This window comes from Schistocerca piceifrons, chromosome 1, assembly GCF_021461385.2.
Source record: "Schistocerca piceifrons isolate TAMUIC-IGC-003096 chromosome 1, iqSchPice1.1, whole genome shotgun sequence".
Classification (NCBI taxonomy): Eukaryota; Metazoa; Arthropoda; class Insecta; order Orthoptera; family Acrididae; genus Schistocerca; species Schistocerca piceifrons.
In genome coordinates this window covers 438,527,919-438,549,953 of record NC_060138.1, presented here as the reverse complement: position 1 = coordinate 438,549,953, position 22,035 = coordinate 438,527,919, and the positions used below count along the sequence as shown (strand labels likewise).

At 43.5% G+C, this 22,035-nt stretch overlaps 1 protein-coding gene across 1 annotated transcript in view; it reads right to left on the bottom strand.

Moving 5' to 3' along the window:
• LOC124733746 overlaps positions 1-16,870 on the bottom strand; it is a 194,415-nt gene extending 177,545 nt beyond the window's left edge. The window contains exon 1 of the mRNA XM_047248528.1: positions 16,663-16,870. Within this exon, the coding sequence (XP_047104484.1) occupies positions 16,663-16,870 (208 nt within the window). The remainder of the gene's footprint in view (positions 1-16,662) is intronic.
• Between the last annotated feature and the right edge of the window lie 5,165 nt (positions 16,871-22,035).

The following is a 22,035-nucleotide window of genomic DNA, read 5'->3' as shown; positions in this document are numbered from 1 at the left end:
GTCTATGAGCCGAGATTTCGTTCTTGAGTTGAGCAACTTGCGATAAATATTTATGTTTTGCCTTTTTCTATGGTAAGATTCACCCCACTGATTGCGAGCACACACACGAATAGATAGTCATTTAGGATTACGCAATAATGTTCATTATGTGGTCAAAACTATCCGGACATCTCGCTGACTTACAAGTTCGTGGCGCCCTTCATCAGTAATGCTGGAATTCAGTATGGTGTTGGCCCACCCTTAGCGTTGATGACAGCTTCCACACTCGCAGGCATATGTTCAGTTAGGCGCTGGAAGGTTTCTTGTGGAATGGCAGCCCATTCTTCACGGAGTGCTGCACTGAGAAGAGGTATCGACATCGGTCGGGGAGGGCTGGCATGAAGTCGGCGTTCCAAAGCATCCCAAAGGTGTTCTGTAGAATTCAGGTCAGGACTCTGTGCAGGCCAGTCCGTTGCAGGGATGTTATTGTCGTGTAACCCTTCCACCACAGACCGTGCATTACGAACAGGTGCTCAATCGTATTGAAAGATGCAAACGCCATCCGCGAATTGATCTCCAGCAATGGGGAGCAAGAAGGTGCTTTAAACACCAATATGGGCCTGTGCTGTGGTAGTGTCACTCAAAACAACAAGGGGTGCAAGCCCCTTCCATGACAGTCACGACCACACCGTAACACCACCGCTTCTGAATTTTATTGTTGCCACTACACACACTGGCAGATACCCACACCCACACCCTGCCATCGGATCGCCATATTGTGTACCTCATTTCGTAACTCCACACAACGATATTCCACTGTTCAATCGTCCAATGTTTATGCTCGTTACACCAGTCGAAGCGTCGTTTGGTATTTAACGGCGTGATGTGTGGCTTACGAGCAGGTGCTCGACCATGAAATTTGTTTTCTGACCTCCCACCAAACTGTCGTGATACCTGCAGTGGATCCTGACGCTGTTTGGAATTCCTGTGTGGTGGTCTGGATAGATGTCTGCCTATTACACATTACGACCCTCTTCAACTGTCGGCGGTCTCTGTCAGTCAACAGAGGAGGTTGGCCTGTACGCTTTTGTGCGGTTACGTGTCCCATCAAGTTTTCATTTTACCATCACATCGGAAAAGAGGACCTAGGGATGTTTAGGAGTAAGGAAATCTCGTGGCACAGACGTACGACACAAGTGACACCGAGTTACCTGACCACGTTCGAAGTCCGTGAGGTCCGCGGAACTCCCCAGTCTGCTCTCTCATGGTGTATAATGACTACTGAGGTCGCTGATATGGAGTACCTAGCAGTAGGAGGCAGCACAATGCACCTAATATGAAAAATGTATATTTTTGGGGGTGTCCGGATACTTTTGATCACATAGTGTACTTTATGTGTTTTTGGTGCTATGTCATTATAAAAATGCACTGACGAAAGAAAATTGCAATACCAACAAGGAGTTGTGCGACATAAACGAAAGTTGGTAGATGTGTTTCTACGTCTGAAAGATGAAAAGCGCATGAGTGGCGCTATTAGTGCCACTATGACGATCTAAATCAGAACTAATTTAAATATAAGCTGTAACAGTCATAGGCAGTAGTTATCTTTGAGACTGGACGTGGTAAGCTGATGTTAGTCAAGAATGCCATTAAGGAGACAAAGACGTCATTATCAACACCTCATTGAGTTTGAACGAGGACGTGTAACAGGATGTTTCTTTTGCTATAATGCAGTAAGACTTGGCAGGAATGTAGCCACTACACATAATTGCTGGCAGCGGTTGTCACCAGAATGTATGGTTGCAAGAAGACAGGCTCCGGAAGGCCACGTGGCACTACCGAGAGGGAATACCATCGACTTCAGCGCATCGTACTGCATGTGCAGCAGCAATTTGAGTAGCAGGTGGCACCGCAGTGCACAACGAACTGTTACGAAGCTATTGCTCCAAGGACAGCTCCGAGCCAAGTGCCCTGTGACGTGTATTCTAATTTGACTAAAAGCACTATCGTTTGCGACTTTAGTGTTGTCGAGAGAAATCCCATTGGAGGGTATGGTAGAGATCTATTGTGTTTTATGATGAAAGCTGGTTCTACCTCAGTACCAGCGATGGCCATATGTTTATTATAAGGAAGTCAGTTGTATACCTGCAACCAACCTGTCGGCTTGCTAGACACACTAGACCTGCGGTGCGATTTCGTGTGACAGCAGGAGCACTCAAGTGGATATCGCACGCACCCAGATTGTAAATTTGTGAGCGAGTCTGCTGATTCGACCTGTTGTGCTGCCATTCATGAACAGTATTCCAGAAGCTGTTTTCCAACACATTAACGCTCGCCCACATACCATATCTGTCTCCAATCGAGCAGATATGGGACATCACCGGACGACAACTCCAGCATCATCCACAAGCAGCATTAACCCCTGCTGTATGACTGACGAAGTGCAACAGGCATGGAACTCCATCCACAAACTGACATCTGGCACATCTACAACACAGTGCATACACGTTTGAATGATTATTTTCAATATTCTGGCGGTACACCGGTATTTATGTACCACCATTTCACATTTGTAATGGATTATCCAACGCTCACATTAACCTGTGATCTTGTCAAGTTAATCATTTAAATATGTTACCTAGACATATGTGATCCTGAAATTGCACTAGTCTACATTAACTATTTTTTGGTGCTCCAACATTTTTTCGTCAGCATAACTACAAATAAATTACATATACTATATATACTTATTTGATAATTAATACCTCCAGATGTTTTACTTGGAGGAAAAGGAAAAGAAAATTATTCCGATTATCGAAATATTATAAGATACGCTGAGAAAATATCGACTGAAGAAAAGTCACGACTAAGAATCGAACATGGACCATCGACCGCTCAGCTGCCGACCTGGCTCTATTACACATGTCGAACGACGCGTAACCAATCAACAGCACATAAAAATGTTTACAATTCTAAAAATGTTAACTTTCTACCACATGTTGTGTTATTAAAAATGTTTGTTAGTAGACGACATTTCTGTGTATAGGACTATAAAAATGGTTCCCTGCCATCAAGTTTGACATCGATATTTTAAAAACTAGGGAGTGTATAATAAAAAACCGAAACAGAGGTCCGTTTATTTTCAATATAGAACGTCGCAGGAAAACTTGGTCAAAATCGGCAATCCGCATGGGACACTCTTCTCTCGTGAGTGTTGTAACTCCTCCCTCCAGAAACGCAGGTTGCGCAGGGCAGCCTAATCACCAGGCGGAGAGAAACAGCTAGCCACTGAAGCGTCCATCAACAGAGGTCGCCAGCAAAACAGGAATTTATATTGCACATCAGCAGTCACGTGGAACAAGTTGGGAGCAGCTTCTTGTCACCGCACGAAACAAGATATAAACTGTGTTCCGCAGCTTAGCAGGTAGTTCTAGATCCACTGAACTGTTCGATCGAAACTTCTGTGCCGAGGTGTATTGATCTGTTCGCCAAAGGAATTGCTACACTTGCCGATGACGAGTCCGACGGGAAGTCAGCAACCCAGTGACAACGAAAGACATAATCACGGAGTAGTGTCTGCACGGGGAGGAAGGCAATTCTGTTCACTCACGTGAACTCAGTCTGCGAACCGGACTCTGGAACAGGCCAGGACTATTCGAGCAACGATCATACAGGACGTATGAGACTGAAAAAATCTGTGGTTTGGACGTAGGCAGATGTTATTTCAGGAGTTATAACATTTATGTATTTATATTGTATGTCAGGAGCAGCAACCGTATTTGCACAAAGCTGTCAGCGAGACCTTGTGGACAATTGATAATGCAAAGAACACACAGTAGCCATGTCGATTGGCGACGAAGTTACAACATTGCTCTTACGAATTAATTTCGTCCTTCTTTTTACTCTTGTTGGATATCATGTTCATGTGTACTCCTGTGTACTTATTCCTTTTATTATAGCCTGTAGATCTTCCTTGCTTTTACTAATCGTTGAAATGTGAGCATAGAATGTTACCATTGATATTCCTTCACCTTGACTTTTAAGCCAACTGAATGTAACTTTTATTTCCGTCATTGACTCACCAATGTAGAGATTGAATGGTAGTAGTGAACGATAGATCCTTGTCTTACTCCATTTTTAATGCAAGCATTTTGTTCCTGGCATTCAATCCTTATTGTTTCTTCTTCATTCTTAGACGTATTATAAAATACCCGTCTCTTACTATGTCTTGCTATTTTCTCAGAATTTCTAACATTTTGCACGATTTCATAACGACGAAGGCTATTTATAAGTCGACAAATCCTATGAATGCGTCTTTATTTTTTTAAGTCTTGCTACAATTATCGGGTACAACGACGTAACTGCACCTCTGTGCCTTTAGCTTCTCGAAAGACATACTAAACGTCGTATAACACACGTTCCATTTTCTTTTCCATTCTTATGTTCATTATCTTATCAGCAACTTTGGAGCAAAAAACCAGTTTTACACAGATCGGTATAAATAGGGAGCGTGAGCGGGGAACCGGTTCTCGAACGCCGAGGGGTGCCGTGCACGCTCGGCTTGAAACGGTCAATGAATCGTTACCTTTTGGAGTTCGCGCCTAATATTTTGGGCAATAGTTCTTTAATATATATTTTTGTTCTAATTCCGTAATAAAAAAATTCGAGTTTATTCGACCGTCACCATGTCGTTCATCCTGAATTCGCGATGTGCTGTCATATTCAGTTCTCATCTCTAGTCGGCCGTGTGGCCGAGCGGTTCTAGGCGCTTCAGTCCGGAACCGCGCTGCTGCTACGGTCGCAGGTTCGAATACCGCCTCGGGCATGGATGTGTGTGATGTCCATACGTTAGTTAGGTTTAAGTAGTTCTACGTCTAGGGGACTGATGACCTCAGATGTTAAGTCCCATAGTGCTTGGAGCCATTTGAACCATTTTTTTCTCATCTCTCTGTAGCAGTGTGCTCACACATCGCGTCTACACTCGTGTCTTGCGCAACTGCAAATGGGATAAACCTTTTGGACAGACAATTTGAAACCTGCAAAGGAAATATACGTGTCCCCAGTGTGTTTCTCGGTTTAATAGTTCAGTAAAATCTTATAGGTCTACAGGTCTGATCACTTCGAATGAAACACTCGAGCTTTCGACAGCTGTCTCCACCATTATCGTCAGGAATTAAAATCACTGACTGCCGGAAATTGCAAGACGTTGTGCCTACATAGATGTAGTAGTAGCGGTTGGAATCTTGCAGAGAGAGCTAAAGTGAAGTGTGCGTTGTACGGCAGTTGGGCAGCTCAAAGCAACTACATCCCAGCGCGGGGCCGAGTGACATCATGTGCACTAGGGGCTGGCGCCACGACTGAAACTGCCCCTCCCGCCTCCCTATAAGAGTGAAGCCTCCGTCTTTCACTTTTTTATGTCCAAAGCCAGCACCAATAATCTATTAAGTGTGTATCCCAGATCTCTTTTAAAAATTTTGCTGCTTATTCTAACATCGACCGCTTCTTTTATAACAGAATCCCAACATAGTGATGTTTCCCATCTAGTGACTGTTCATCCAGCCGATTTCAGAAGTCCCCTTTGTTGTAACAGAGAACAGGTGTCACATACTTATAGTGAGGCGGGAGCGGCAGTTTCAAACGTGGCGTCGGCTCCTCGCGTCACTTGACGCGCTCGGTCCCTTGGCAGGTCGGAGCTGCTATGAGCTGCGGCATAGATGTAGAGGAGTGGTGAAATGAAACATGCAGGAGAACAGTTTGATTGCGAGATATGTAGGACCGTAGTGAAGGAAGGGTGCCATAAGGCAGACACATTTAACTAAGAATGCATAGGTCTTTTAGTGGGAGCTTCGATGTCAAGAGACACAAATATGACGGAATTCCGTTTATTTAGTTGACAGGTGATTGAGTCGGTCCTCGATGGAATAGTTGGGACGAAAGCCGAACTGGGTTTTGGGAATGGGTAGGTTGGTTCCCGGGAATGGGACAGTGTTGTGCTGGCACAGATGGAATAGCGGGTCTGGAACTTGCCTGAGAGGGCTAATGTGACCAGTGTGCGGAAGGCAAGTTATATGTTGGATCAATTCGAGGCAATTATAACCTCCTACAGTTGTTGCCCTCTACGACTACCTCTTCTACTATGGAAGTTACTCCCTCAGGTCCTAAAACGTGCAGCATCATTCAGTCGGACTTTCTAGACCGTGTTTCCCACATAATCCTTTCCTTACTGATTTATCTTGGGACCTCAGTTCCTTTCTGGCCACTTAATTTTCATCATTATTCTTTAACTCGATATTAAAAGCACTTTGATTCTCGTCTTTTTCGATGTTCCCATAGTCAGATGACTCTAAGCACTATGGGATTTAACATCTGAGGTCATCAGTCACCTAGACTTAAAACTACTTAAACTTAACTAACCTAAGAACATCACACACATCCATGCCCGAGGCAGGATTCGATCCTGCGACCGTAGCAGTCGCGTGGTTCCGGACTGAAGTGCCTAGAACTGTTCGACCACAGCGGCCGCCTTTCCCATAGTCCTTGACAGATTTCAACACAACACTTTACCATAGTCGTACAGGAATTTCCAACACAGGGCCTGTGTATGACAGCAGTAGAGGCCTTTTTGTGAGGAATGCTCTCTTTGTCTCTGCTAGTGTCCTCCTTGCACTTTAGCATTAATGGTTAATTAAAAACACCTGCTGTATAATGACACGTTTGTTGTGCTACGACAAGTTTCGAGCTTAGAACATCTACGGTTTGCCGAGTTGTGAAAATCATAGTATAAATGGTCTGGATGTCGTACATAATGTTTAAGACAAAATCCGGAGAAAATGATAACGAAAGTTAGGCCGACCGCCTGGCGGAATGTTTGTGATCATTTATATTATTCCCCACTACTTTCGCCTTCCTTTGATTTACTTTATTTCGTATTCATTATTCAGCACACTGTTCATTCAATTGAACTGGTTGTGTCATTCAGCCTCAGTTTCTATGGGGACGCAGTGTCATCAGCGACTTTTGTCACCCTCAATTTCAGTCTTGTTCATGAAACTTGTTTCTAATATCCGTCATTGGTTCGGCGACGTATCGATTGATCAATAGGGGAGAAAGTTTTCATTCTTACCTCGCGCCCCCTTTAATCAGATCACTTCTTTCTCGATTTTCCATTCTTTTTCTTCTCTCTTGTTTATTCTTGCACAAACTGTGTATTACTCATCCTTTCCCATACTTTGTACTTATTTTTCTGAGAATTTCGATCGTGAACCATCGGCAGAATTTTCGAACGTTTCTCGTATCAGACAAATTGTATGAAAATATGTTAATACACTGCATTCTTAGTTCCATTATCAAGCAAAATGTTAGAAGTGACTGCGGTGTCTTTATCTTTTCGAAACCTAAATAATTTGATAGATTCCACGAGAAGTATAACGCACTAAATAGTGTAGAATGGCGTACGGAACTCTGAGTACGTACAGCATAGTTTACAGTAGGGCTGCCTCGAGGAAAACCCCGTGCTTCATCATCGCAGTACTTCCTAACTTCGAGCGCTCAAACACTTTTGGGGAGTGCGCTGAGAGCCGTGTGTGAGCAGTGCCTGTCTCTCTAGAACGGCCGGCAGTCAGCGCCGACCTCCCCGGCTCGCAGGATTAAATATTCATGCGCTTCGCGCCGCTCCCGAGGCGTCGACACGGATAACTCTCCAAACACACGCTGCGCGGACCACCAGTCATTAGGCAACCGCACACGATCGGCCAGTCGCCTATAAGCGCGCAGCTTGAAACTGCAGTTGTACCTGCACTAGCGATCACACTGGTTTGGCCCATAACGATCCAGTGGACAGTTTAGTGAAAAGAAAAAACAAACATTTACCGCGAATTATACAGCGTGATAAAATGAAGAACGATTTTCATACGAACTCTTATTTAAAAAAAGATCATTAAAATTCGACTACAGACGAAAGTAGCTTCACCAGAATTAATCTTAAGTAATAGTCATTAAACAACAGCAAAATAAGCGCAAATACATTGCAGAGTGAAAGAAACTCGTACACTAGCCTAATATAGTGTAGAGCCCCCGCGAGCATGCAGAAGTGGTGCAAGACGACGTGCCATGGACTCGTCTAATGTCTGAAGTAGTGCCGGAGGGAAATGTCACCATGAATCCTACAGGGCTCTCCATAAATCCCCAAGAGTACGAGATCTCTTATGAACAGCACGTTGCAAGGGATCCCAGATATACTCAATAATGTTCATGTCGGGGAGTTTGGTGGCCAACGGAAGTGTTTAAACTCAGGAGAGTGTTCCTGGAGGTACTCTGTAGCAATTATGGACGTGGGATGTCATATTGTGCTGCTAGAATTGCCCAAGTCCTTCGGAATGCACAATAAACATGAATGGTTGCAGGCGATCAGACAGGATGCTTACGTACCTGTCACTACCAGAATCGTATCTAAACTATCAGGGGTCCCATACTTCCCACACCATTACAGAGCCTCTACCAGCTTTAACAGTCCCCTGCTGACATGCAGGGTCCATGGATTCATGAGGGTGTCCCCATACCCGATCACGCCCATCCCCTCGATACAATTTGGAACGAGTCTCGTCCGACCAGGCAAATTGTTTCCAGTCATCAACAGTACAATGTCGATGTTGATGGGCCCTGGAGAGGCGTAAAGCTTTGTGTCGTCCACTCATCAAGGGTACACGAGTGGGCCTTCGGCCCCGAAAGCCCGTATCGATTACGTTTCGTTCAATGGTTCGCACTCTGCCACTTGTTGGTGGCCCAGCATTGAAATATGCAGCAATTTACCGAAAGCTTTCAACTCTGTCACGTTGAACGATTCTCTTCAGTTCTCGTTGGTCCTGTTCTTGCAGGATCTTTTTCAGGCAGCGCCGATGTCGGAGATTTGATGTTTTACTGGATTCCTGACATTCACGGTACACTTGTGAAATGGTCTTACAGTAAATTCCCCACTTCTTCGCCACCTCTGAGATGTTGTGTCCCATCGCTCTTGCGCCGCCCATAACACCACGTTCAAACTCACCTGAATCTTGATAACGTGCCATTGTAGCAGCAGTAACCGATCTAACAACTGCGCCTGACATTTGTTGTGTTCGGTGTATAAGGTATATATAAAGGTTGGTTGTTCCGAACTGGATGTGATGGAATGAGACGGCGATACCGTTAGCACACTGGACTCACAGTACGAGTCCACATCCGCTGCTGAGTAGTCAGCGCGGCTGACAGCCATGTAGGAGACCCGGCTTCGATTCGCGGCATTGCTGAGGAATTTTTTCTTGGAGCCGGGTGCACTCAATCTCGAGAGGCCAACTGAGGAGTTACTTGATCGAGTAGCAGCGGTTCCAACGTCACTAAACTTGACAACTACTGGTAGAGTGGTGTACTTTTTCACATGCCCCTCAGATGCTGCATGCAGTGGCCTCTTTGTCGGGCCCGTCTAGCACCAGAGAGCGAAATTTTAACCTACTGTTATTCACAACATTGAGGGCAGTGATTCAAATCCTCGTATGACCATCTAGATTTAAACTTTATCTAGTTTCACTCAATCTCTTACCGTTGATGCCAGTATCATTCCTTTGAAAATGAAACTGTTAATTTCTTCCTCCACTTTCCCAAAACTCGAGATTGTTTTACATCTCCAGTAAGCATGTTTTCAAAAGTACGTTGAATCCAACTTTTTTTCCCTCCTACGTTATGAATATGACTGAAGGAATCTCAAACTTGTTGTTAGTGGAATGGAAAAGGTACAGTAGGGGTTATTATCCTACAGACAACGTAAAACCTACAGCAGTTTATTTGACTGAAGTTCCAGTATGTTTATTTTCCAAGAGGATTATTTAAATTTTGAGACCAATCTTAATTGTATATGGGTTTCCTCGTGAAGAGAACCATCCAGTGGTCGCAGCGGAGACTTTAAAGCATTTATTTCAAACAAGCTTTCTTTATCAAATAGAACAAGGCAGCAAGAGGGAACATAAGGTCATCCAGGTACACGTGGCGACCTGAAATCTTCTTTTGAAACTCCCAAGTGGAGGGATACAGGCTGGAGAGGAAAATGCTGCTTAGTTTGTCTCCCTCGTCAGCCTCTGTGTTGGACAAGGCCAGCCCGTGTCCCGAAGCAGTTCCGTATACTTATTACGGAATGGTCATCATTACAAACCAAATATTGCTTAAAACGTGAAGAACAGCCTTCATTAGTAATAGGGTTTGGAAGAAAAAAAATCGATTTGGGTTACATGGCGGCTAGTGTAATACACTAAGAGTTTGACGGAAATCTAGTATATTTGCGATCTAATAAGGCAGAAGTAACTGATAACATTCCTTCGGGAATCATGTGGGCATGTCGCAACTTGACAACTATTCAACTTGATGTGCAGGGTCTCTGAGACTGGAGACATGGAAAAAATAACAACCACATAAACCATCGTACTATCTGCTTAACAGCTCATGCATCCAAATTGCTGACAAGAATATTGTAAAGAGGAATGAATAATAATATTGTTGACCTCTTGGGTGACCATCAGATTCGCTCCAGGAAAATTAAAGGCACGAGAAAGGAATTTGTTTCATTGTGTTTAATAATGAATGAAAGACGTAGGAAAAATTAAGAAACGTTCATTGGATTTGTCAGGCTAGAGAGAAGCGTTGGACATTGTAAAATGATGCAATTTGTTCGAAGTTCTCAGAAAAATGGGCGTAAGATATGGAAAAAGACCGGTAGTATGCAATATGTATAAGAACGAGAGTGGACAATAAGAATTGAAATCCAAGAACAAAGCGCCCGTATTAAAATCTGTCTCCTCTATTGTTGAGTTTGTACACAGAGGAAGCCATCGCGGAAATAAACGGTACGTTTAAGTGTTTTGTTAAAATTCAGAGTGAAAAAGTATTAATGATGACATCACTGATGACATTGCTATTCTCCGTGACAGCGAGGAATTGAATGGAAAGTGGAATCAGCAGACATATTGGACTGAAACTAAATCGAAGAAAGACGAAAGTAATGAGAAGTAGCAGGAACTAGATTGTTGTTGTTGTTGTGGTCTTCAGTCCTGAGACTGATTTGATGCAGCTCTCCATGCTACTCTATCCTGTGCAAGCTCCTTCATCTCCCAATACGTACTGCAGCCTACATCCTTCTGAATCTGTTTAGTGTATTCATCTCTTGGTCTCCCTCTACGATTTTTACCCTCCACGCTGCCCTCCAATACTACATTGGTGATCCCTTGATGCCTCAGAACATGTCCTACCAACCGATCCCTTCTTCTTGTCAAGTTGTGCCACAAACTCCTCTTCTCCCCAATCCTATTCAATACTTCCTCATTAGTTACGTGATCTACCCATCTAATCTTCAGCATTCTTCTGCAGCACCACATTTCAAAGGTTTCTATTCTCTTCTTGTCCAAACTATTTATCGTCCATGTTTCACTTCCATACATGGCTACACACCATACAAATACTTTCAGAAACGACTTCCTGACATTTAAATCTATACTCGATGTTAACAAATTTCCCTTCTTCAGAAACGCTTTCCTCTAGGCAGAAAAAATCTTATGTCGACTGCAGGAGTCGCCTTTTTCATGTTGTCTTACAGCTGCGGTGAGAGCAGCTACCGACTACAGTATTAACGAGCGAGAAAGTCCTATTGCGCTCATTTTCCGCCCCGTGCCCACTTTCTCCTAGTGCTTGACGACCGAGAGGCTAGGATCAAAGACCAGAATTTCGCTAGTGAGTGTCCACTCTTCGACGTTAGCTTCCCCACCCTACTGTTTTCTAATGATCAACGTAAGCCTCAATTTGAGGATGAAATTTCTGAGAATGTACGTTTGGAACGTGGACTGCGGGAAACCGGAACAGAAGAGAATCGGAGATTTTGAAATGTGATGCTACAGACGAATATTAAAAATTAGGTGGTCTGCTAAGGTAAGGGATGAGGACGTTCTGCGCAGAATCGGAGAGGAAAGGAGTATGTGGAAAATACTGACAAGTAGAAGGGGCAGGATGATAGGACATCTATCAAGACATCAGTGAATGACTTCCATGGTACTAGAAGGAGTTGTATAGGTCAAAAAGTGTGGCGGAAGACAGAGATTGGATCACATCCAGCAAATAACTGAGGCCGTAGATTTTAGTGCTACTCTGAGATGAAAAGGAGCGGAATTCGTGGCTGATCGCATCAAACCTGTTAGAAAAACGTTTATTATGATGGTCATGGGTTTCGGCAGTTGGCGTTCATGGATTCATAAAATGTAAAAAGAACGTTGCTTCTCACCAGGAAATTAAATTTGTTTTCATTTAGGTCCAAAAATTCACAAAAAATTTAAAGTATACTGAACTTGTAAGCTTCTGGAAATTTATTTGAATGATTTTGGCGAATCGTCGCAGTATTTGAGAAAATTTCACAGACCAATGTAACTAGACATTAACTGCAGTCAATCCATCGTACAGCTGCATCAGACACTGTATTACGCAAAGGCCGAAAATGTGTGGTTCATTTATCACAACATGTTTCGCGACTACCTTATCCGTGGCCGGCCGCAGTGGTTCTCGGCGCTTCAGTCTGGAACCGCTCGTCCGCTTCGGTCGCAGGTTCGAATCCTGCCACGGGCATGGATGTGTGTGATGTCTTTAGGTTTAAGTAGTTGTAAGTTCTAGAGGACTGATGACCACAGATGTTAAATCTGATAGTGCTCAGATCCATTTGAACCATTTGAACCTTATCCGGTTACCAAGTTCTCCAAAACAAGGAAACACAAATCATTGTCTCGCATCACTACACAAACTAACACGCGTATAATTTAAATCTATCTGTATTGTCGTGTAGCATTACATACCTTAAAATTATTACACACAGCCAAAATTGGAAACGAAGCAGCAAACATGCATTGACTGACACGTAAAATTCTTGTTTTTACATCTCATTCAGGCACATAACTCATCAGGCTGAGTTTATTAACTGAAGTCAAATACTCTCACCTACCAAAGATTGTACCGCCATACTATGCTGCTACCGACAGCAAAATCTTTGACTGTTTATTTGTCATGTAACAACCAATTCTTAAAACAAGTCTTGCATCTATGTCGCAGTGTTTGCATCCATTGAGAATAATCAACAAGAAACGAGTTTAGGTTGGTGACCGCTTCTCACGAGGCCCAGAAATGCTTCCTGGACACGTCCGTCCTTCCACTTAACACCATGACGCATTTCTCTCCCAAAGCGCAAAAAATCGCTACTTCCTCTAAATCTGGCAGAAACCAAAGTTTTTCTTCTAAATGTGTACAATACATTCATGAAGTCAGTGATGCTCCCTAACGAATGCTGCACATTTATTGATTACTTTGTTGCTGCTGATGAACAATTCTCCTTTTTTTTAATTAGGTTTGTCAACTAAGGAAATAACTTAAGTCTACTTTCTTTCTTTCCAGTAATTTTTGATTCATTGTGTATGTAGTTTTCTTCTTTCTTCTGCCCATATTGCACCTGTCTTTTTCTTTTCTTCTGGCAGTCTTTGTAACTACTTTTTTTTGCTCTTAATTATTCTCTGCCTACTATTTCTTCCTCTGTTATTTCCATTTCCCTCATGTCCGCATTAACTTCTTTGAGCCAGGACATTGTTGTTCTGGGTTTCTGTCAAAAAATTAAAAATTCGTTTCGCGATTCCTTATTCATCTAGCCTTTTTAGGTGTCCATAGAATACAACTCTTCTCTTCCTCATTGTGCATGATGTTAGTTCGATTTTTTTCACGAACGTCTTTATTATTTCTTAATTTCCATTTCCCATGGTCATACTTTTTTCTCAAAATTTTCCTAATTACTTTTCTTTCCCTCTTTTGTATTTCACGTATATCTTTGGCTGGTTTCAACGAATGGCGTTATGAAGCATTCCATTTATTATTGTGCTCTTTAAACGCATTTTTCAATTTCCTCCCGTCTGACCCACGTAGTTCATTTAACAATACTGACACTTCATTTCATTAACTCCCACATTCCCCATCCAGCTCTCATCTGCGCTAATTTAGTGCTTCAGCCTCTGCTCCAATTTGCTGTCCTTTGTTATTGAATAACTTCGCCAATTTATATGAGATAATTGGCCAATATGGCTTCACTCTGTGTTTCTGAGGATTTATTTCGTTCTGTTGGTTTCCCTGTTACGTATTGAGGGAGCTGCCAGACGGACAAGTACGCTATCTCTCTGCAGCCATAATCGCATATTGCTGGGACGATATGGTACAAGTACCACCAGTTGTGATTAATTCGGACCATTATTTTGGAGCGTTTAGTTTTCAGCAAAGTTTATGAAATCTGTAATAACGTTTTACACGACACTGCAATGTTCAACTACACAGGGGCCGGAGAAAAAACCTGCCGTATTTGGAGAGGCCACTGTGCGAGTTGTTGTGGCATTATGTGGAGAAGATATCGATCGATAGCGGTGTACGTGCCATTTTCAGCAGGCGCAATGGCTTGGTTAGGTCAACATTGTGCATTTGTTGTGGAGGAGTATATTCGTAATGGTGGTTCGGTGATTACTACTCAGCGAGAACTTCGCATTCAGTTCAAACTTCGCCGACGTCATTCTCTTACCGATAGTAATATTATTCGAGTTTGCGAATTAAACTTCAGAGCATCAGGCTCTCCATCGACAAAAAATCAAATGGCCGACCTCGGACTGTTACAACGCCGGAAAATGTGACGAACGTGAGAGCGTCCGTCTAGCAGTCTCCAAACTGTTTAAGACATAAACATGCAGCTGTCCTGGGATTGTCTGACAGGACGATTTGCGCAGACGTCTTCACATGCACCCCCACAAAATGGTGTTTACTTAGTTATGAGAGAAGTTTTGAAACTCGAAAACTGTAGCTGTTTTGATTTCTTCTGAGATAGTGTACTGTAAGTATGTAAGTTTATATGTTTGTATGTTGGCAGCGCTATAGATTGTATTAATATCGCTGACAGCGTTCTGCGACCTCGGTAAGAGGACTAGCAGTTAGCAGTTAGCGAGCGGACGGCTTGGATATGTGTTCTTCGTTGAGACTCAGTGCTGGTAGGACATGGATTGAAAAATGGCGATGGATGTAGTTGGTAATGTAAGCGTAGGCTTCCGCGGCCGTTGTCTTCTTCAGCCAATGACAGATAATAAAGGAAACACCAATAAAGCATACCTTTCACCCCTCCTCCTCCTCCCTTTACAGCCAATCAAGTAACGACACGGTTTTCTCGTGCAGCTATTTAAGGAATCAAGTGTGTTCATTTAGCAGTTAACGTAAGGCCCTGATGAAGGCTAGCTGCAACGCTGGCCGAAACGTTGGCGCATTTTAAATTATGACGATGCGGTCTGATACCCTGAAGAATTTTATTGAAGTAGTTGGTAATGTTTGGGTAGTGGAGTTACTGATGACTATATAATTTTTGAAACTGGATGTCACTTGAGTAAGGTAAAATCTGCTAAATACATTGTTTGCTCTTCAATAAAATCTTTCTTTTGCTAACCATATGCCTCCTAGTAGTTAAGGCCTGTAGTAGTTAGAATCTTTTCATTTAGCTGGCTGTAGTTGCTGCTTGCTGTAATTTCTATAGTTTACATTATATAGATTTTCTCTGAGGTAAGTGACTTATGAAAAAGTACGGGTTACTGTTAGGATTTCTTCCAATTCAGGGCCATTCTCTTTTCTTAATTATTTGAAGCCATGTTGTCATCGTGTGGCAGTCAGATTGCGTTGCTCTTGTACATTTTGGGTAATAAATGAGTAGCTTAAGTTTGAGTTGTCTTTGTCGGAGACAGTTCTGTAGATCAGTGTTGAAACGATAAAAATAAGTAAAGTTTCACTCAGCAGTTTAAGCAAACACTAAGACGTTTCAGTGGACACAAGGAAGTTTCATACTTCCACTTATCAGATACTGTAAATAAACAAAACGTCCTCTATTGGGCAGCAGAAAACGCTCAAGGACTTCACGAATGACCTCTTTACAGGAATCGTGCGACATTCTGGTGCACCGTTGCTGGATTAGCTGTGTGGAGTCTATAATTTTCTTGAAGAAGATGTCGTAACGGCAACAGTTAGCTCAAAATGCTACTGTCGCACGTTAGAGATCTAAGTTAAACGAGTTTATTGGGGATGATGAAGAGGAAGAAGTCTGGTTCCAACAATACGAAGCCACAACTCACATCTCTCTCCTTTCTCTAGCCATTTCGGGAGAGTTTTCTGCTGGACGTCTTTTTTCTTCATGAGGACACATCGCCCACATCACCTGGCCCCTCAAGGTCAACTGATCTTTCACCTTGTGTTTTTGTTTTGTTTGGGTGGCACCTAAGTACGCAAACATTATCTCATAACCCAGCAATCACATAAGGACCTAATCACACAGGAAGCGGCTGCCATTCCACCACAAAGTACATAAAGAGCAATGGACAACTTCCAGGAAAGGCTCCGTCAATGTATCAACAATGGAGGACACCATTTGATAGACATAATTTATAAAAGCAACTAATGTAAAATGGCTTAGTATTTGTTGTTCACGAGTGAAAGTATTTCCTTTGTATCTGTCCTTGTTGATTTGTAGCTGCCTTTTGAAATACGGTATGTCTTTTTGCGGACTCTGTAATGCTGCTTGCGGACGGCGGTCAGGCAGGTGGGATAGTTAGGCAGGCAGGCGGTACTCACGGGAGCAGTAGCGCGGCTCGTCCGACTTGTCGCCGCAGTCGTCTGCGCCGTCGCAGAACCTGTCGAGGGCGACGCAAGGGCCGCCACCGCCGCCGCCTCCACACGGGAACTCGGACAGCCGGCAGTGCGGGGGTGGCGGGGGCGGAGTCGGCGAGACGGCCGCCAGGCCCGCAGCGGCCAGCGCGAGCACCCACGGCAGCGGCCACATGGCGCAGCGCCCTCACCCTGCACGCAAACGCACGCATTTTACTCACTCGCTCTGAGCGGCTGCGCTGTGTACAGTTACGTACATAAATTTAGAGAGCTTTGAGATAATAAACTACACCGCAGCGTAGATAATAAACAAAGTACACGCTTGTGTCGTGGAGACGCGGCGTTGATTAAGCTGTAATACTACTACACAGAAATGCGTGACAGACAGGGCACATAGGGTGGCACAGTGAAGTCTTTCCTTTTACTTTATTTTTTCTTTATTTTCTCCTAATTTAACCGGGGTTCGTAATCACTCATTATAAGAGTTCGATTTATTTGTATAAAAATATGGTGAAAGTTATTACACTCATCATCATCATCAGTTATCTGCTATATTAGCAGGTCCTTTGTCTCTCCATTTTCTGCGATCAGTTGCTTCCTTCTTAAGGCTGCTGTATGTTGTACCGTCCATCATGTCATCCAGTATCTGGAATCTCTTCCTTCCTCGCTTCCTTTTCCCTTCTACATAACCTTCTATAACTGTTTTTATCAGTCCGTCATTCTTTCTTAATATATGCCCAATCCAATTTCTTTTTCTTCTCTTTATTACATCTAGTTACTGTCTTTTCTCTCCCACTCTTCTCAGTACCTCTTCATTTTTTACTCTGTCCATCCAACTTACTCTTTCCATCTTCCGCCATGTCCAGATCCGAAAAGACACCAGCCTTTCTCTGTCTTTTTTCCTCATAGTCCGTGTTTCAGCACCATATAGAAGAACACTCCATACAAGACATTTTATGAGTCTCTTTCTGAGTTCTCTGTCCAGACCGCTGCAGAAGATTCTCCTTTTCCTATATAACGCCTCTTTTGCCATTGCTATCCTTGTATTACACTACTGGCCATTAAAATTGCTACACCACGAAGATGACGTGCTACAGACGCGAAATTTAACCGACAGGAAGAAGATGCTGTGATATACAAATGATTAGCTTTTCAGAGCATTCACACTAGGTTGGCGCCGGTGGCGGCGCCTACAACGTGCTGACATGAGGAAAGTTTCCAACCGATTTCTCATACACAAACAGCAGCTGACCGGCGTTGCCTGGTGAAACGTTGTTATGATGCCTCGAGTAACGGGGAAATGCGTACCATCACGTTTCCGACTTTGATAAAGGTCGGATTGTAGCCTATAGCAATAGCGGTTTATCGTATCGTGACAGTGCTGCTGGCGTTGGTCGAGATCCCAACGGCTTCGTATCACTAGCAGTCGAGATGACAGGCATCTTATCCGCATGGCTGTAACGGATCGTGCAGTCACGTCTCGATCCCTGAGTCAACAGATGGGGACGTTTGCAAGACAACAACCATCTGCACGAACAGTTCGACGTTTGCAGCAGCATGGACTATCAGCTCGGAGACCATGGCTACGGTTACCCTTGACGCTGCATCACAGACAGGAGAGCCTGCGATGGTGTACTTAACGACGAACCCGGGAGCACGAATGGCAAAACGTCATTTTTTCGGATGAATCCAGGATCTGTTTACAGCATCATGATGGTCGCATCCGTGTTTGGCGACATCGCGATGAACGCATATTGGAAGCGTGTATTCGTCATCGTCATACTGGTGTATCACCTGGGGTGATGGTACGGGGTGCCATTGGTTACACGTCTTGGTCACCTCTTGTTCGCACTGACCGCACTTTGACAGTGAACGTGACATTTCAGATGTGTTACGACCCGTGGCTCTAACCTTCATTCGGTCCCTGTGAAACTCTACATTTCATCAGGATAATGCACGACTGCATGTTGCAGGTCCTGTACAGGCCTTTCTGGATACAGAAAATGTTCGACTGCTGCCCTGGCCAGCACATTCTCCGTATCCCTCACCAACTGAAAACGTCTGGTCAATGGTGGCCGAGCAACTGGCTCGTCGCAATACGCGTCACTATTCTTGATGAACTATGGTATCGTGTTGAAGCTGCATAGGCAGCTGTACCTGTACACGCCATCCAAGCTCTGTTTGACTGAATGCCCAGGCGTATCAAGGCCGTTATTACGGCCGGAGTTAGTTGTTCTCGGTACTGATTTCTCAGGATCTATGCACCCAAATTGCGTGAAAATGTAATCACATGTCAGTTCTAGTATATTTGGCCAATGAATACCCGTTTATCATCTGCATTTCTTCTTGGTGTAGCAGTTTTAATGGCCAGTAGTGTACTTCTCAATGAACCAACGAATACTTTTATAATTGTATAATAGCTGTAGAAAATGTTAATGTCACGTCGCTTAGAAAAGTGAAAGAGGCTAATTCATCTGCCATTGACCTGCCATTCTGTCTTCCGTTCGAGAGAGCTTGTGATTTTAATATGTAGCTTAGGATCCATTGTAAAATACTGGCGTAGTAATTACCTTTTCATCTATGATTTACCTTCATTAATTAAAGAGAACAACTTATCTGTCTCATTATAAAATGAACAGTGGTTTTAATGTTCCTCAGCAGCGAAATAGGACACGTTAGAGGTGAATTGCTCTTGGGACGATGAGGGAACATCATTGGTGTTCTTTCGTTAACTGCTTCTCTGTCGGGAGGTAGAACCCCTCCCACCCCTGAGATATTTCATCCGATTACTTCCCTTGGTATACCTAACATTATGTCGTGAGAATTGTGTAGGTTTGATTGGTCTCTGCCTTCGAACAGTGACGCATGCCGGCCTATTAAAGAGCGTCATGCAGCCACTAGTGTGAGAGCTATGATGCAGTGATGGACCCACGAAGGTAATGTTTAAGTCAGTGTAACAGAAATTCCTGTGAATTGCACCATGCGGTGCTGTTAGAGAGTAGACTGTAATGTCCGTTCTTTTCAAGTCGCGACAGTTAATTTAGGCAAAGTTTACTGGTCTTACGAACTGCTAATCTAAGTCACTCCTTTGAGAAACGTTCGGTTGAAAAACAAAACTGAGGGACACAAAGGAAAAGCCACAACGGTGCGGCTACAGTACTTTGTGCGGGTGAGGTCATGGGGCAGCATGTTTCTTGGGTTCGGTGTACAGTATTCGAGCGGAAATATAGTAAGACTGCTCTGATAGCTGAGCTGAGTGACGTCACGCAATGTTTGAAATTTTTTAAGGAACTGCTCTGTATTATGTTTGTTTTTATGTATATAACAGGCAACAGGCTGTGAAATACGGTGCTGTTTAACAGCTGCGAGGACAGATTTCCCGAAGCAGGAAAAATTATACGCGTCAGCTGAACACGTACTACAATACACAAAGGGATCCCACATGCCTTAACCATTTCATTCATATTAACAGGGGGCGCAGGGCTCTAGGACTTCAACATACGTAAACAGAAATACGAAAACAGACAACTGTTTTCCAGAAAACAGAGTTTAAAAGATTTAGGCGTTCTTATATACTTCGTATGGCCCCAGTGCGAGTAAGCGTTTAGTTCTACGGGGTGTTCGGAAATTCCTGATACAAACGTACAAGATTTATAGAGGGGAATGAGTACGTAATGTTTTGAATAGGAACCCACGTCCGCAAAAGCACCGGTTGCTTGAAAACAGTTTTGATAGATAGTATGCGACAGGTGTGTTATATGGGAGGGGGGGTGTTACGTCGGATCGGCTGATGTCATTTGATGTCTATCATACCTCTCTGTTCTGACTCGAGCCTCATTCACGCGTCAGTGAGTGTTTGAGCAACATGGCTGAGTATGCAGTATACATCGATATGATCCTTCTGAGTGGCGAATCTTGCTGCTGATGGCTTCAAATGGTTCAAATGCCTCTGAGCAATATGGGACTTAACATCTATGGTCATCAGGCCCCTAGAACTTAGAACTACTTAAACCTAACTAAGGACAGCACACAACACCCAGTCATCACGAGGCAGAGAAAATCCCTGACCCCGCCGGGAATCGAACCCGGGAACCCGGGCGCGGGAAGCGAGAACGCTACCGCACGACCACGAGCTGCGGACTGCTGCTGATGGAAGAGCTGCTTGTCACCTATATCAAGATCGTCCGCCTCAACGTCCGTCTACATCGCATACTCTTTTTGCCACAATTACGCACAGGCTTCGCGAAAGGATATCTTCAACGTGAGCAGGCGTGACTGTAGTGCTCCAAAGAGACATTGCACACCCGAATTGGAAAGTGGATGTACTGCATCACGTCGAAGAGAACCCGTCAACGACTACGGGAGCAATTTCTTTGGCTATTAATGAGTAGAACTGTAAAACAAGTGATTTACTGGGTCACGCCCAATCAATTACTTGCAGACGTGGCCCGAGTTACCAATATGTTTTCAAATGGTTTTCAAATGGTTGTAGCACGGGAACAGTACGTTTCCGGACAAGGTTTCTTATTCAAAATGATACCTACTCGCTCCCAGTTCCCAGAATTTTGCCACTGGAATTTCTGGACATCCTGTATAAGAGAGAGGTGTGGATCGAATCTCGCTGCTGGCGCTTATTTCTCATTATCCTGTGATTCTGACAACAGATTTATTATGCCTTTACACATCCGCAGTATTACTATACTATCAATTTGTTAGTATCATAATCTTGCTGCTGAAAAATCGGATTTTTTAAAAAAAATTTTGAAAGTATATTCTCATGATAATCATATTCGGCTTTCAATACCTGCTCTGTGTATCGCAACAATTATTGTCTTCCCTAGTTCTGCTATCATTATAAACCCAATTCGCCCAGTCCTCAATAGGTTACATTATGTTTGAAACAAACATAGGTGCAATACTGTAAATAAAATGATGGTTAAGATTTGATTTAAAATGTCCTGTATCCTTTTATGTATTTCCAGTCTCCTACGAAAAAGGTTTTCCTCCTTTTTCATGACAAAGATTGTGAAAATAAGAAATGAACCAATAAATACTAATGACCTCCACAGTTATAATAAATCTGTCGTCAGAATTACGTCTCAACGAAAAAAAAAAAAAAAACAGAAACACAACAGCATTAATATTCGATCCAGAGACCCCGTGCTGATGAACGTGGGCGCTTACTCGCTCGGCTGCGGACTCGTTGAACACAAGCCCCCACACAAATTGCATAAGCGCGTGTAAAATTTTCAAATTTGGTTTTCTTGAAAACCATTTACAGTTGCGTCTTCCTGATCACGGGCCGGCCGCGGTGGTCGAGCGGTTCTAGGTGCTTCAATT